The sequence below is a fragment of the Vigna radiata genome, chromosome 7 (genome assembly GCF_000741045.1).
Source record: "Vigna radiata var. radiata cultivar VC1973A chromosome 7, Vradiata_ver6, whole genome shotgun sequence".
Taxonomy (NCBI): Eukaryota; Viridiplantae; Streptophyta; class Magnoliopsida; order Fabales; family Fabaceae; genus Vigna; species Vigna radiata.
In genome coordinates this window covers 5,511,130-5,528,612 of record NC_028357.1, presented here as the reverse complement: position 1 = coordinate 5,528,612, position 17,483 = coordinate 5,511,130, and the positions used below count along the sequence as shown (strand labels likewise).

At 33.9% G+C, this 17,483-nt stretch overlaps 2 protein-coding genes across 2 annotated transcripts; both read left to right on the top strand.

Annotated features, from left to right (window-relative positions):
* The first annotated feature begins 2,262 nt into the window (after positions 1-2,262).
* Positions 2,263-7,130, top strand: LOC106768690 (polyadenylate-binding protein RBP47). The gene is made up of 6 exons (XM_014653962.2): positions 2,263-2,826; positions 3,461-3,944; positions 5,637-5,719; positions 5,794-5,924; positions 6,383-6,479; positions 6,704-7,130. Exons 1-6 carry the CDS (start codon positions 2,473-2,475, stop codon positions 6,827-6,829), a joined length of 1,275 nt encoding a protein of 424 aa, XP_014509448.1. The 5' UTR covers positions 2,263-2,472; the 3' UTR covers positions 6,830-7,130.
* Positions 7,131-13,845: 6,715 nt separating this feature from the next.
* On the top strand, positions 13,846-16,994 carry LOC106767917 (la-related protein 6C). Its single transcript, XM_014652885.2, has 10 exons — positions 13,846-14,431; positions 14,725-14,806; positions 14,898-14,992; positions 15,072-15,143; positions 15,248-15,327; positions 15,417-15,495; positions 15,599-15,646; positions 15,731-15,799; positions 15,902-16,027; positions 16,406-16,994. The coding sequence occupies exons 1-10, from the start codon at positions 14,123-14,125 to the stop codon at positions 16,646-16,648; spliced, it is 1,203 nt and encodes a 400-aa protein (XP_014508371.1). The 5' UTR covers positions 13,846-14,122; the 3' UTR covers positions 16,649-16,994.
* Positions 16,995-17,483: the final 489 nt, after the last annotated feature.

Here is a 17,483-nt window from a genome sequence, read left to right as displayed (position 1 = left end):
CTAAATAACTTTATACATAATATTTTAGCATATTTATATTCAGTTATTGATTTTTTTTTGAATTTAATAGCTTATTTTGTTTCTAGTTTTGTTTAATTTTGTCAATTTTTTTAAAGTGTGTGAAATTTGTTCTTAATTAGTAAACTTTGGTTCTCTTCCGTTAAATACGCACAAACGATGTTAATTCTTTTTCTCCTTTGCTCCTCTGTAACAAAACAGATCTTTTGTGTAAATGTCTCTTCTTTTTGTCAGTGTTATTTTTCTCATCCTTTTTGCAAAAGAAAAAGAAAGGTCTCCTGTGTTATGTAGGAGCAAAGAAGAGAGAGAAAAATGTTAGGTTTGTTTGTGCGTATTTAATGGAAAAATAATTTATTACACGGATCAATTTGACATATTTTTAAAAGGAACAAAATTTAGCAAAACTGCGGACAAAATAGCTATTAAGCTTTTTTTAGATTAAATTTACCAACTTCTACGGTTTTTAATTTTTTTTATTATTTTAACATTTGACAAGGGGATTCACATCTGTATATGGGCATGTGTTTTGTTAATATAAATATTTTCCAATTGGTAGGGTTTATAAGTTAAATTTAAATCTAATCTGTAACTATATATATTAATTTAAGTATCTTATAATAATGTCCACTAAATAATTTTCAAAAATGTAAATAATCTTATTAGATATGGCAACTTGTAATTGAATGGTGGTAAAATACTTTTTATAGACGACTGCATTCTAATTAAATTATTGTAATACTTACTTTAAGAGTTTATGTTTCCCATAAAAAGTCTCACTAGATATGATTTTTAAGTCATTATTATAAGAACTAAACAATTTTACCATATATGATAGGGTGTATTTGTGAGTTGTTTTTATAAACTTGTAATTTCCTTATAAGCTTTTGAGAAGCTTACAAATTACTTCATTGATACACCCATAATATATGATAGGGTTAAAAACATTTAATAAGTGTATTCTAATTAGATTTTTACTTAAAATTCATGATTAATGATATTGTAATAGACACCGATATATAAAATATATATAAAAGTCAATCCTAAATTAAAATTCTTTGGAGAAAAGAGGGTAGAGCTTAGTGTTAACTTCTTTGGGAGAATAAATAAATATTCAACTTCATAAACGTACTTTTTTTCATCACGTTTTGACCTTATAGAAGAAATCGCGTTCGGACTTCAATAGTGGTGTGAGGTAAAAGAAAACAAAAGATATAATTACAAAATAGAAGTCTAAATGTGTGTTAAACGACAGACTAATTAGTTGGTAATTTATTATAACTTATCTATTTAACTAAACATCAGTTGGAATTAAACCAAAAAATAGGTTATGATACATCCATTTACATTATTAGAGTATAATCCACTTCCTCCGTTGAGATCAACAACTTCTCCAAATGAATTATTATTTTTTTTTTAAGAAAAGAAAAGGGATAAGAATGAATAATTTCTGAAAGAAAAATGAATAATTTAATAATTTTTTCCGCATCCTTTACTTTTATTAAAAAACAACTGTGTTGAAAAAGAAACCGACTTGACAGTCTTAAATGTATACACGCACATGGGGTGATAAGGTGGAACAATTAATTAAAAATTCAATTTAAGCTAGGAAATTCCATAATTGGATAGTTAATTTGTTACTTGAATAAATAAATAGGATTTAGAGGTTAGGTAATTCATTAATCCAGTGGATTGAGAGAGTAATTGAGTGGATTTAAAAAAATTTGAAGATAATTTTTTGTTGTTATTTATTTAAGCGAATTTGGAAGTAAAGTCTATCAACATTAGTATAAGATTTAATTTATGTGATAAATTAAAAAAATTTACTTTCAAATCCACCCTCACTTATTTTTAAATCTATTCAAATAAACAACAAAAAAATTTATCTTTAAATTCTTTCCATTACTATCTCTCAAATCAATTCAAATCAACAAGATTTAATAACTTATTTTAAGAAAAATAAATTTCAAATTTTTTTAAAAATAATATAAAAAGAAAAAGAAAATAATGAGTGCAGTGAAAGGGTTGAAGCAAGTGGGAGGGAATGAGGGTTAAGGAGAACCGTTGATGAAGAGGAGTGGGACCTAAAACAGTAGAGAAAATCACGGACGGCTAAGGACTGTGTATTTGCGAAGCTGTAAGCGGGTTTGGGTTTTACGGTTTTTCATTGAGTGGGTGAGATCCGAACCGAACCCATTTATGTTGTTATGTCGACCCACACTTGGGTTGCAGTGTGGTGGCGTTAAGTGTGTGTGGGTGTGGTGTTCCTATATAAAAGAGCAACCCTACAAATTTCGGCCTTCTCTTTTTCTTTCTCTTTCTCTCTTTGTCGCCTGGTCTTGGCATCTCCGCACCCGCTTGGACCAGGTCGTATCGTTCTCTTCTCGAGCGAGGTGGGAAGAAAAAGAGAGCAAAGGGAAAGAAAGTTAACATATAGGTAGGTGGTAGCAGGTACTGATGGCTCAACCCAGCAGCAACGGCGATCTGAGTCAGCAGCAAGGACAGCAGCAGGAGCAGCAGCAGTGGCCCCAGCCGCATCAGTACCAGCACCAATGGATGACCATGCAGTATCCGGCCACCGCCATGGCTATGATGCAACAACAGATGATGATGTACCCCCAGCATTACATGCCCTATGTCCACCCTCATTATCCCCCGCCGCCGCCCCCTCCCTCCCACCACCACCATCACAAACAGCCCGCCTCATCTCCCGCCGCCTCCTCCGACGAGATCAGGACCATCTGGCTCGGCGACCTCCACCATTGGATGGACGAAAACTATCTCCACAACTGCTTTGCTCACACCGGCGAGGTACCGTCTAATTCATTCACTTCTTCTTTTCCATAACGTGATTCGTTCACCTGCAGTTCTTTGTTTCTGATACGTGTTGGTAACTTGATTTGTTGATGGAAGTTACTTCAGAAACTTCAGCTTGTTCTTCTGATTATTGAATCATTCTCAAACTTCTTTCTAAGCAGGGAGTTTTAGTTGCCTGCGTTGCGAGTTTGACTTTGAGTTTCTTGATCTTGTTTTTTTGTTTGTGATTCCGGTTGTTTGTTCGGGAATTATTGTATGAGATGATATATTGTTCAGTTTCAATCCTTGGGATTGCGAATCCATGGGAATTGTACTGTTGGAAGCCTAAGTGGTCCCCTAACTGAGGGTTTTGCTCTGTTGACCTAAGTTTTCGTCGAATAAATACATTCAAGATCTCTTAATTCTAACTGGAAAAAGTGGCTAGTAAAACTTGTACTTTTTAGTGTTTTTTAACTCTTTTTCTCCTAAATATCCCATCTTGAAGATCCCTAGTTGACAATCAGCCATTGCAATTTATTTGTGAAGTGTGAATCTTTTTTCCTGTGAGCTACCCTGTTAGTGTCAACATGGGTGTAAGTTAGTGCTTTGCGTAGCAAGACTCTTTTTGATTATGTTGCCATATGTGCAGGTTGTGTCGGCCAAGGTCATTCGGAATAAGCAAACTGGTCAGTCTGAGGGATATGGATTCGTTGAGTTCTATTCACGTGCGACGGCTGAGAAAGTCTTGCAGAACTATAACGGCACCATGATGCCAAACACAGATCAGGCATTTCGTCTGAATTGGGCCACATTCAGTGCCGGGGATAGGCGATCTTCTGATGCTACTTCTGATCTCTCAATATTTGTGGGGGACTTGGCCATTGATGTTACTGATGCTATGCTGCAAGAGACTTTTGCGAGCAGATTTTCGTCTATTAAGGGAGCAAAAGTTGTCATTGATTCTAATACTGGTCGCTCAAAAGGTTATGGTTTTGTTAGGTTTGGGGATGAAAACGAGAGAACGAGGGCAATGACTGAAATGAATGGTGTTTATTGTTCTAGTAGACCCATGAGAATAGGTGTTGCAACTCCCAAGAAAACTTATGGCTATCAACAACAATATTCTTCTCAAGGTTTGTTATTTATGATTTTTATTCTGCATGCTTGTGACACAGTTTTAATTTGCAGTAAATTACATTAATGACAGTTGATTTTTTTTGAGAATTTAACCTTCAGTAATTGTTTGAAAAACATTACACCTGGTTGTCATGGAATGGAAGTTTTGTAATTTCACAAAACCTCAGGGTGATAAGTGTAATTCACTCTTTATTTTATCATGATATTTTATTGTTGAGTTAGTAATTCATTCAGTGTCACTTTCTTTTCTTCAGCATATACCTTCATCAACTTAGCAATAAAAATCTGGGGTTGTATTGACTCTGTTTGAATTGCACTTGGGTTGTGTGAATCCAAAACGAATCGCATCTTGCACACCTATATTTTGATTCTTTGGCAGCAGGGAGCAGGTTGCCTTACTGTCCAAAGGCAATTTCATTGCACTGGCCATCGGCCAATGCCTTGCTGTCCAAAGTTCATTGCATTGCACCAGGTCTTAGGTCATTTTCTCAGATAAAAATTGCAAAAGAATTGCCCACCAGAGAGGGCAAATCATATGGCACTGCAGATATATAACCCCTTGTTCCATTCAATCTGCATTTACTGCTAGCAGGTCAAGAAGGGAAATGACCAAAACCTTAAGTTAAACGGCAGACATAATTTTCTATTTTAGGAACTTTTATGTTTTAGGTCCAAGAAAAACACCATCCAGCCTGATTTTGTTTTTTTTTTTTTTTCAGTTTAGGCCATAAGTTATTTATTGGACTTTCTAATCTCTTTTAATATTAATGTAAAGTAAAAACAAAATAAAATTTAGATTCATTATAATGAAGTTTTATTTTTGAATTTAAACAAAGATATTTTCTGATGATGACATTCTGGAAAATAAAGTAAAAACTATTTTGAAACTATATGTCTCTTTGTTAGTTGACTATTTAACTTCACTTTATATATGTTTCTTTATGTTAAATTGCTTTTGGAATTATCTTTTATTATTGGATATGAATTTACTGTACATGATACGATTCGATTCTTGGTTCGGAAAATGGGTTTTCCCATTATCTATTTGCATCTCAATTCAACTATTATGTTGTTTTATATCGTTAGAAGGGAAACCCCAAATTTAATTTCCTTATTCAATTTTAGAAGTTAGGTCTTTTTTCTCCAGCCTATGCATTCTTGGGGTTTCATCATCTTTGATTATTATTTGTTTCGTACACTTCCATCCTTAAGTGGTTAATAATTGTAAATTGACATTTATGAAGAATAAGTTGCAAGTAATGTGCTTAATTGTATGAGTAATCATATCTTGTGTATGTGCTTTCGTGCTACCACCAGTAATCATAACTTCTAACAGTTGTAGCTGACAGTTGCATGCTTCAAATTTGTTTATTCTTTGGTTCTCTGTTTATATTTCCCTTACCCATTTCATTTTATATATTAACTATTTCTAAATTACAAGTCTGTTGTTTCTCTCACACTTCAATTTATCTTTTAATTTCAATGTCTGGATATATTTTCACAATTTAGAAACTTGAATCCATATTCAAGCAGTAATAATCATTGTTCATTGTTTTAAAATGTATATATTGCCAAGGCTTGCTGTTTATGTTTATAAAACCAGAAGAAGGTTCTCACTGGAATGAAGTATATCATGTATGGCGCTTCTGATTAGAAACTTCAAACTCTGATATTTTGTCTTTAACTAGCTGTGGTATTGGCTGGTGGACACTCGGCTAATGGTGCTGTGGCCCAAGGTTCCCAATCTGAAGGAGATTCGAACAACACTACCGTGAGTCTGATTTTGTATTTTTTTTGTTAATCACCTTGCTTTGTTCATATCTTAGTAACTGGTCTCTGTTGTAGATATTTGTTGGTGGGCTTGATTCTGATATCAGTGATGAGGATCTCAGACAACCATTTTTGCAATTTGGTGAGGTTGTCTCTGTGAAAATTCCATTGGGAAAAGGGTGTGGATTTGTTCAATTTGCTGACAGGTACTTTATTCTTGTTGTATCTCTTGACATGATGACATAGATTATAACTTCCATGTTAGTGATCCCCTTCCCCTCCAGGGAAGTGGATCACGTGAAATGGGAAGTGGCCTGTGTATTCTTGTAATGGGTAAGAAATCCTCGAATATGCTATAGCTTCTAATGCTTTTGAAGTCATCTAAGGTTATCTAATCAAATTTCTGACTGCTCTTGCCAGCATAATTAGTGCTGTGTTATCTCCAAGATATTGTGTTGTTTAACCCTTAGAAGTATTGCTTAACAATTTCTTAACTATAAATAACTCAGATTATTAAATAAACAATGGAAGTTATAATCTATGTCATCATGTACGTAAAGGTGACACAGAGGACCTACCAAATTTCAAATAAGCAACCCTTAGAGTTGTGGCATTGTGGATGTTCTTGGTGAGTTAACTATGCTTTATGCTGGGTCTGTAACAGAAAGAATGCCGAGGATGCAATTCAGGCAATGAATGGGACAGTAATTGGGAAGCAGACTGTGCGTCTTTCTTGGGGTCGCAGTCCAGGAAATAAGCATGTAAGTTTGTGTCCATTGTTTCACTTGATCGTTTAATATACTTTACCTGTGGCTATACAATGGGAAGATTGATTTAGTGGCACTCTTTTTAGCATCATACTTTTCAATTCTATATTTGGATTGAGGGCCCCAAAATGAATTCTCGAATTATTCAAGCGAGAAATACTATTTCTAACATTCAACTTATTGAAATCCATCTCTAATTTAATTCCTTGGGCTGACAGTGGAGAAGTGATTCCAATGGAGGCCATTATGGTGGTCAGGGTTATGGAGGCCATGGATTTGCTGTGAGACAGAATCAGGATCTAGCCATGCAACCTGCTGCTGCTGCAATTCAAGGGGCTTCCTGACGGGGTTAGCTCAATTGTGTGCTGAAGTAGGATGGATTTTATTGATCGCCATTAAACTGTAGTATTATTTTTAAATTTGTAGCTGGGTTATAAGGTATGCGAGGTTCTTAAATTAAGATTGTATTAAAAAGTCTGAAATTTTGGATTGACTCGGGTATTTTTGTTTTTTAAATCCTTAAAAACATATTGGTAGCAGACAGCTAAGATTATTTTAAATACTTCACAGTAAACTGTTACTGCTTGCAATATATGACTTTTATTGCATTAGAAGTTTAAAGGCGGGGAATAGTTATTGTCGGAATTTTATGTTTAAAGTTCTTTTAATTTTTGAATATATGACTTTTAAAAAGATATTTAACGTTTGAATTGTTGTGATGTATGGACGTTTAAAATAATTGAGGTGATGATAGTTTATAAAAAAAATGACAATAATGATTTTATATATTTTAAATCTTGAGTTAGTGTTAGTTTGTGGACAATTTCAAAAACAAAAACAAAGGATCATATGAATTAGGACTTTCGGTTTTTCTTAAAAATTTAAACCAAAATATGAGTAGTCCTTATACTAAAGATGCTTTACTGTATAAATTGTTTATTAGAATAATATTAATTAGAATTATATTTGATGTTTATTATATATTAATATTTGATTCAGGATGGATAAATATAAATCTTAAAAGAAATAAAGTCATTCTTAGATGGTATGTTTCAAGTGCTTTCAAGACTGGAAGGAGTTTCTTTCACAATAAATCCAGAGATTCTTAAATAAAGATGATCCATCAATTTGAAGACAAATCTTTTTCAAGAAGGAAGAAACAATGGAATGAGATCCAAGTCTTGGACCCAATAAAGGACCTAACACTTGAAAAAGAATGATAAAAAGAATAAGGGAAGGAAGTAGAGAAGCATGAAAAGAGGGAAAAAAAGAGGAAATCTATCACTTGGCAACAATAAAATCTCACTCAGTGGCAGAAGCTCTTCACCCAGTGTCAGAATGGCCAGAAGCTTCAAAAGAGTATTACTGTCAGAGTACCCAACACTGAACCTAGCTCGCCCAACAACAACGTTCTGCATCTACACCACGTTATTGGTTTGCTTTCCATGTGGTTGCTCACGTTTTTCACACCTTACACACATGTCACTTGATCCTTGTATCATAGCTACGCATCCCTCAAGTAGAGGCACTTTCCAGATCATTGGATTTCTTTAAATATCATGCTCTTTGCTTGTATTAAGAACCTTTGAGATGAATGAGAATTGAATCCTATGAGATTATTCCAGGTCTGTTTTCCTCTTGAGAGTCACCGTGAGAGAATCTAAGAGTTTCCTCCATCCTCTATCTCTAGTTAGGCATTCAGTCCTAGCTCAAGCTACACCAATCCATGCATACGTACCATATTCCATTGAGTTGATTTCCTTCTTTCCATTCACCTTAGTTTCGTTCTGGCTTCATCATCAACATTCAAATTATTTTCGCTACATCTTATGTTCATATTCTCCATTTTCCTTTTTGCATTCAGAGGTCGTTGATGATGCTATCTAAATCAGAGGAGAGTTCTAGTTGGTTACTTTATTGAGAGGAACCTGCCAAATCTTTTTCCATCATTCGATATAACGATATCTTACACGGAGGTAACTTAAAATGACTACACCCAAATAGAAGAGTTAAAAGAGTCAAAACAACCTTATTACAAGAGAAATTCAACAGGTCCGAGTAGCATGAGATCAAGAAATTCAGAGAGAATATCTCTAACACGCATTTGTGGAAAAAATGTTTTCCATGACAACTTATTGTGACATGTGAAATTCACCTGTTATAGTAAGTTGAGTGATGCCATTTTTGTAATAAAAGTAAGACTTATTATGACATATAAAAGGGGACCTGTTAATAGCAAACCTCCAAGCTAGGTTGGGCCAAGGCTACAAGAAAGGCTATGGGGTTTGGTCCCTTGGGTGAAATTGATGTAGAATATTGTTTGTGGATGCAATGATTGATACAGAAGAAGGCTCATGGCCTTAGGTGGTGATATGGTAGTGGTGTGGTGTTTGTAGGCTCCAAGAGATGTTAGGTCAATCTAGGAGGAAGGTGACTAGAGGGGTCTCATGGATTGCTCTAGTGTTGATCTAAGATGAGTATTATGGCTAGAAATGGGTAACATAACATCAATCAACAAGAAAGATGATTACACGAGAGGAGACACCTCTATTTATAGGCCAGGAGTGTCTCCCAAAAACCCTAAAAACCAAAACTTTGCATGCATACCCTTCGAAGCAACCTTTGGCTGAAAAAGTGCCCCTCTAAGGAGTGGACAAGTCTTCACAAATCCTCTCCAATGAGAGAAGGACATGTGGTCATTAACTTTTAGAAATCTTCTCCATTCCTAGACTATTTGGACGATTAAGTAAGGAAAAACCCTACATTAATTAGGCCTTAATACAAGCCTTAAAGAAACCTACACTATTTGGCCTAAATAGATGGCCTAATAGAAAGATTTTGCTTTACCTTGCATAGATGACTTAGCTCTTCTTGAAAGTTCTTAGGCCATTGTTATGAGTATGCCATCACCTGTCATAATAAGTGGACGCGGTGAAAAAATTGAAATTATGATAAAAACTTATTATGACAGATCTAGAAAGTGTCAGGACAAGACAAGCTCGTCTATAGGAACCTTGGGTAAGACAAGCTCGTCTATAAGAACCTTGGTTTTGAAGTTTAATTAAATACCATAAAACAAAGAAGTTCCATAGAAGAAGAGAAAAAATCATAGGATAGAAAACTCTAAATAGGATAGAAAACCATGAAGAAGTTCCATAGAATAACTCAGGATAGAAAACCTTAAGTTAGAAAAGGCAACAAAAAGTTCCATAGAAGAATAGGAAAACTCATAGGATAAAAAACTCTAAGAACCCTAGAACACAAAAAGCTAGGTTAGAAAATCTTAAGTTAAAAAAAAATGATAACCACAAAATAGAAAACCTCATAGAATAGAAGAATAGAAAACAAACCTTAAACGATAGGATACAAAACCCTAAACTTGGGAAGTATTGGTATCTACACAACATACCGTAAAACACTAAGAAGGATCCTTTGAAAAGAGTCTAACACACCAAACAATCATGAGAAAATCAAACTAGGCTATCGAATTAGGAGAATAGGACAATAAAAAAACTAAAACACTAATTGGATACAACATAAGAGAAATAGTATTAGACTAGCTGAAGGAAACACTCAAGAAACATTAGGAAAACATAAACAAAAAGCCAAACAAGGTAAACACTTAGGGTATAAGGAAATAGAAAAATAACCAAGTCAAAACACCTAGACATAATGTTAAACGATTATCAAGTCAAAAATCTCTAAGAGAGTTGTAGCTAAACGCATAAAGCTTATATTACCTAAAGAGTATTCAATTTAGCTCTCGGGAAAACAAAACAATTTCAAGATGATGTCTTTGACAAAACACATCAAAAGACTAAAACTTAAGACACCAAAGAAAACACAAACAAAGTTAAACGTTGTTTGTTTATAAAGACAAAATAACAAGAAACATTTACTCTCTCTATACAATACCATGAGCTAAAACATTACTTTGTCAAACGATGAAGTCTTTAATCAATGCTTAGTATCTGTAGAAGAAAATCTTGACATTCAAATGCTACCTTAACGGTAGGAAATAAAAAAAACATTTTATTGTTTTGAACAAGCATTAAATGACATTAAATGTTCAACGTTCAAAAACAACAAAAGCAATATTTGACAAGTAGTCTACACAATCAGTAGTAGGTGTTAGTAACAAGAAAAACATTCACTGAATGTTTATACCTTAGGAAATCGTAACACAATACCTATGCCTAAACAAAACATGAAGACAATAGGTAAAACGTCAATTAGGAAGAAGTCTCTTATAGACTAAACGATATCAGTAAAACACAAACAAAATAATGAAAAACTTATAATCTTGTACCAACGATCAAAGTTTTTTAAAACACCAAAACAAACAGGAGATAAGGCATACTTTTTATACAAACTTCTGTTTTATCTACAAACGATTAGTTACCACTTATTGTAAGTATCAAAATGAACGTTGAAGATAAAAGAAGAATTTATCAGTTTATCAAAAGTTGTGCCAAATGATAAGTCAAATATGCTTTTCACAAAAGCTTTGAAAAGTGTGTCTTCTCTGACAAAAGACTCCATCCTATGTAAGACATCCACACCAATAGCCAGAATAGAACAAATCTCAAGATACGCTTCGTCAAAAAGTCATTTTGTCAAATCTTAAGAAAAGTTTCGCCACAACGACTATATCATCAAGGTGTATAAATAGAAGACAAGAAAAAGAAGAAAATGATGATGAGAAAGATAAGTTAAGCAACAAGATATACCATCATGAGTTGAGCAAGGAAATCTCTTGAAACTACTAAAAGAAAAACTCCTCTAACCAAGGAAATAGTAGAAGAGAAGAGCTCAAGAAAATAAAGATTTTCTCAAGCTTCATTGTTATATCCACCCATCTTGTGAGCGAAGAGAAGAGAGAAAAAGAAAAGAAAAAAAGTTAAGCAATAGTCTTGAGCTTCACTGTGTTATTTGCTTACTTTTGTAAGATGAGAGAAAAGAGTAAAGAGAGAAACATCTGTGAGTGTTTAAACTGCTTTGTATTGTAACCAAATCCTCTCTGCGAGAGTAATAGTCTAAATGACTTGTAATAATCATTGATTGCATTTCTAGAGAGAATCAAAACACTTACAACTTGACTTTGGAGAGTTAAGGAAATCTAGGCAAGGTTGCTTAGTACTAGGAGTGTCACCATTGTGTTTGACTCATCCATATATGTTTTTTTTTTCATGGAAGAGATAGCTTTTATTAGTTTATATGTAGCCATGGTAGCTCTCCAACAATGACCTTTTTATCCACTAGATGTCAACAATGCATTCCTCAATGACGATTTGCAAGAAGAGATTTACATGAAGCAACCTCTCAGATTTATTGCTCAAAGGGAGTCTTTTGGGTCGGTATTTCGTCCTTTATATCGTCTTGCAAATCATTAACAATTTGGTGTCACTCGAGTGCATGAACATATATTTTCATTAAGTCTTTATGGATTATATTAGTAACAAGCTTGGAACATACGATTTGTATGCACTAGCCTAAGGGGGAGTGTTGGATATATTATCTTTATTTTATATTTATCTTTTATTTTAGTTTGTTTGTTATTATTTCTTATTTGTATTTTGGGCTTAGCCCATATTTTTCCTATTATAAATAGAAGACTCTATATGTATATTCAATACAAGGAAAATTAATTCGATGCATAATTTTCATTATATTCAACACAAAGGTTCTCAAAAGGTTTAGTTTTGAAAAACACTCAAACATGTATATTTGGTGATTTTTTCAAGGTTACACATGGAAATAAGAACATGTAAAGGACTAAACATGACTATAGACAATATGGATGGATTCAAAAATTAAAATGACACCAAACAAACATATATAATTGAATAAAACAACGAAGAATGACTCAAAAATAGAAAAAGCACATCAAACAACAAAACACATGAAAAACCTAGTGGAAAATATGAATGGTTCCAAGAGTAGAGCATAATAAAACCATCAAAACAACAAAAATGGTAACGATATTATAAAAAGTAAGAACAACACATAAAAACATAAAAACAATAGAGATAGATAGGGAAACCAAAGAAACTTAGCTCTTGAAGAACCAAGCTCTTGATATCATATATATGACAAGAAACTCCTTATATTAGGTTGGGCCAAAGCTAGGAAATGTTCATAGAGGGGTGTTTCCTTGGAGGATTGATGCAGAAATATGGTGGGGATAAGGTCCAAGGTCACGTAGCTAGGGCTGGACAAGGAGAAAAGGTCATGGTTTTGGTGTAGATGGCGATGGTGTGGTGGTGTATGATGGCTCCAAGAGAGGTGAGGCCAACTCAAGGAGGAAGGTGATTAGAGGAGCCTTTAGGGTTGCTCTAGTCTTGATTTAGGAAGTGTATGACCTAAATTTGGCAGTATAACATAACATTAATCTAAGATGAAATACAAGGGTGGAGACACCTCTATATATAGGCCAAGGGTATCTCCTTTTAACCTTGAAATCATCTTTTGTAAACCTAAAAGCAAACCTAGCCACCATGCATGGTTTTAGCTGATAGTTTGCACCTATTGTCACAAATCCTCTAATGGTGGAGGGACATATGGCCACTACCAAAAAGAAATCCTCTCCACTCTTAGGGTGACATATGACCACTTCTAAAAGAAAATCCTCTCTAATAGAAACATGTCACATGGCACACACTTCTCACTTGGTTTAGATGTCTAACTTAAGGAAAATCCTATGCTACTTAGGTCTTAATACAAGCCTTAAACAAACCTACATTACATGGCTGAATACAATAACCTAAAATCCTATACTACTCTTTCATCTTCCATGATGACCCAAGTGAAACAAAACTTTGTTTCTCCTTCTAAAGATGGTTCTTCTTGCAGAATCTTGGTCATATTTCTAGTGATAGGACCATTGATTATTAGTTTGTCATCACTTACTAAACTAAATAGCTCCTACATCAAAGTTCAAGTAACATTTAGAATCTCCTAAGAGTCTTTCACTTCTAATATGTCTTTAAATATATTTAGTTGATTTAAATATATTTTACTATTATAGTTATTTTTTTTAAAATAATTGAATTAATATCATATATTTATAATTTGAGATAATATATTTTGTTTATCAATTTTAAATGTCTTAATGTATTAATTGTAAGTCGTTAAAATTAGAATATCACAAATTGTTTTGTTATTTATTGTCTGTTTTAGAAAAATTTCATTAGTTTTTAAAATTCTCAATCTTTTTCTTTGATAAAATAGGTTAGCATACACATACGTTTTTGTCAATTATATTGAACTAATTTAAAGAAAGTTATTTTTTGAAGTGATATAAATAAACGTTAATCTAAGTATTATTTTGAACTTGACGGCTGATACTTCTCTAAATTACGATATAATTTTATATTCATCAAAAAAAAAAAGAAAAAAAAAAAGAAAATAGTGATTTGTAAATTTAGAGGGTAGGGGAAATGGTAACCTTAAAAGATTTAGTCAATAGGGCAATAGTGTTAGAAGAAAGAGCGCGAAAAAAGTGGATTGAATATCGAAACAAAGAGAAAAAACAGTTATAGCATAAGGGAAATACAACACTAGTTTTCACAATCTCATATACCATAACATCACACAGAGGGAGGGAGAAGGAAAAACAAAAAACAGAATTGAGAGGAATGGCGCAGGTGCAACCTGAACACAAGATCCATGACAACTCAGAAAAGGACACCCAAGAAGAAACTGGCAACTCCAGCTTCAAATTCAATGCCCAAGCGCCCGAATTCGTACCAAGATCGCAATCCCAGATGCCGATTTCGGGTTATTTCTATCCCTGTTTCCAGATTCTCGGTGGCTGTGCTGATTCTGATTGGTTCTTAGTTGGGGACCAGGATCCTTCTTGTTTGATCCCCACCGCCAGTGTTGCGCTTCCCAATTCCTCCAAGAATATCCTTACCCCCGATCTTCAGCAAAAGATCGTCAAACAGGTCACCCCTCTAATCAAAATCCTTTTTTTCCTTCTACATTATTATATCATCTTCAATTCCTTCCTTTTCGTTTTACATTTAGAAGATGTGTATAGTTTACGTTGCGACATTGTGATTTTGATTGTTTTTTTCGATCATGATATTCAAGCAATATATTTTGATTGTATTGATGTCTGTTTATCGGATAAAGGGATTCATTTAGTTTGATTCTTTGACGATGAAATCGATTATGAAGGTTTGTTTTTGTGATACGTAATTCTTTCGTTGTTTAAAAAAATGTGTGTATGTAATAGGTGGAATATCAGTTCAGTGACATGAGTTTGCTAGCAAATGAATCTTTCCAGAAACAGATGAATAAAGATCCTGAAGGATATGGTGAGGATTGTAGTATTCTCTTCTGTTTTCTTCCTTCCCTTTTGGGATTGGAATGACCTTATCTCACTGATGGACCTTGGTTTTCTGACAGTTCCAATAACCATGATTGCGTCTACTAAAAAGGTTAAAGCCCTCGTTAATAACATTCATATGCTTACTCAAGCTATCCGTTCATCTTCAAAACTTGTAAGTATTTTGGATTGAATGGGGCATTCTTGTTTGTCAATTAGTTTGGTTTTCTCTTTGATAATACGACTTTTTGAAGGTTTTGAGCGCTGATGGCAAGAAGGTTAAACGCAAACATCCTTTCACTGATAAGGAAAAAGAAGACTTGCAGGTAAAGAAATCGTATCCAGTTTTGGGTTTTTTCCCCGCATGGTTAGTGTTAAAGTTTCTTGTCATTGTCGCATAGCGCATTTTTTTGTTTCTTTTCTCTTGCAGTCTCGCACTGTTGTTGCAGAGAATTTACCTGACGATCATTCCCATCAGAATCTTCAAAAAATTTTTAGTACAGTTGGAAGGTGAATTTCTTCCATCCAAATCCAACTTCACATTCTTGAATTTTCTTACATTGTGAAAACGTTCTAATTGATGGCTAATCTATGAACAGCGTGAAAACGATTAGAATATGCCATCCTCAGGAGGCTAATACTTCTCGCCCAAAGTCTGATTTCTTCGTTAGTAACAAGGTACAGAAACGATGTCATACCATATGTCTATGTTGTTATCTTAAGAATTCAAATGATACATACGAGAATTTCTCACCCACGTTACTTGTGCCTCTCAACCAAGCTCCATGCACTTGTGGAGTATGACACATCAGATATAGCTGACAAAGCTGTGAGTAAATTCTCCTAGAACTTTTAGCTTTTGAGATGCAGATGACTCAATTATTACACCCTTTTTCCTTTCTCACTTGATTAGGTTGAGAAGTTAAATGATGAAAGGAATTGGAGGAAAGGGATGCGAGTAAGGCTGCTGCTAAGGTGCTCGGTGTGTACTTCTCTACCTGATAGTAATGCCTTTTGTATCTACTGTGTCTATTGAACTTCATAAGTTTCTTTTTACTGGATTTTTTTTATGTAACTTTGGCAGCCCAAATCTGTTCTGAAGAGTAGAAAGTCTGAATTTGATGGATATCTAGAAGATGACGAGATTCTAAATTCTGAAAGTGCTGAAGATCCTTCTCACTCAAACAATGCTGAATTGTTTGATACAAATGTAAGTAACAATACGTGTATATCTTACATGTCATATACGATATAAACCTACCACTTTCTTGCTATTCATATATGCATGAAAGTAAATTGTGCAAAAGAGATTAAATGGAAGAATCACTGACCCCTTTCTTAGGAAAAGAACAAGCTTCTTTCCTTTTCATGCATCCCACATTTCGATAGATGTCTTCCATATATTAATTCTGAAGACACACCCTTTTCAACATAACTTAAATATAATTCAAGTACTTTCGGTCTTGTTCAATAAGAATTAAAATTTTACTCTGGTAACCTGCATAATAAAGATTTACATAAAAAACTGTGTACGAATTCATCCATTAGAAAATGGTTGCATTGAGAATTTGGTTTGGTAAATTGGAAGGTTGATGAAAACTCGGTAGGATCTAAGAAAGGATGGGCTAGAGGACGTGGAAAGGGGAGAGGACGCACTCAAGGTCGTGGTCTGCTTGCTCCACCTTTTCAATCAAGCAGCACTGCTCTGTGTGATGCTCATACTAAGCCCAATACCAAGGGCCCAAGAATGCCAGATGGGACAAGAGGATTCACCATGGGACGTGGAAAGCCAATTAGTTCTTCTGCTCTAGTCGTCTCATCTCAAGACTGATGGGTATTTCTCAAGTTTTTCTCTTTGCTATATAGTCAACTTTAGGAGATTTCTCTGTATTTCTTCACCACAGAATTCATGGGCAGCAAAAGTGTTTTAGAAGACCCTATTATGTGGGCTACATGGGTAGTTCCAATTTTTTTAGATTTTACCACTTCAGTAATAATTCAAGATGTATATTGTTATATGGCATGGTCGTCCCTGGCCACAAAGATCCTAAATTTCTGCTTTCTTAGTTTTCAATTTAGTTAGAGGGGGTTTATTGCTTTTAATGTCAGAAATAAGTGCTTATTATTATTGTACACTAAAACGTTTTTGAGATTGAATAAGAGACTTAGGTGTCAAATTCTCCACTCCTTGTCTGACAGCATTTCCTCTATGCTTAATTAAATTTTATTATCTTTTCTTTTTTAACTTTCCAAATTAATAGGGTTGAAATGATGTTTTAACATAATCAATTTAAAGCATGAATATTTACGCAATTGTTTTTATAGATTTGAAGTATATTTGTGTTATTATTTATATTTATAAATAATTATTGAAAAAGTATTCTTCAAGTCATTACGAGAATTATGTTGTTAGAACTTCAGAAGGATGAATATGATGTATCTGAAAAATATTAGAAGGGATTGAACAATGTTAATGAAAAACTTTTTGAAATTCTTCTGACATAGCATATTATCAAAATTTGAAATTTTCTTTTAAAAGTTTAGATGTTTGACTTAATAAATATGAATAAACTATAGTAAATTTTGATGTGCTATTCAAATATATCATGTAGTGTTTTGTAAAAGTTTTTTTTTTTTTTATGAAAAATAATCGTTTAGTTTGGAAG

What these genes read in the sequence shown, in the direction of transcription:
- LOC106768690 (XM_014653962.2), top strand. Translation starts at nt 2,473, where the DNA reads ATGGCTCAACCCAGCAGCAACGGCGATCTGAGTCAGCAGCAAGGACAG. An exon ending in GAGATTCGAACAACACTACC is followed by an intron (nt 5,720 to 5,793) that starts GTGAGTCTGATT and finishes TCTCTGTTGTAG; the next exon opens with ATATTTGTTGGTGGGCTTGA. An exon ending in GCAGTCCAGGAAATAAGCAT is followed by an intron (nt 6,480 to 6,703) that starts GTAAGTTTGTGT and finishes TTGGGCTGACAG; the next exon opens with TGGAGAAGTGATTCCAATGG.
- LOC106767917 (XM_014652885.2), top strand. Translation starts at nt 14,123, where the DNA reads ATGGCGCAGGTGCAACCTGAACACAAGATCCATGACAACTCAGAAAAG. An exon ending in ATTTTTAGTACAGTTGGAAG is followed by an intron (nt 15,328 to 15,416) that starts GTGAATTTCTTC and finishes ATCTATGAACAG; the next exon opens with CGTGAAAACGATTAGAATAT. An exon ending in GGCTGCTGCTAAGGTGCTCG is followed by an intron (nt 15,800 to 15,901) that starts GTGTGTACTTCT and finishes TAACTTTGGCAG; the next exon opens with CCCAAATCTGTTCTGAAGAG.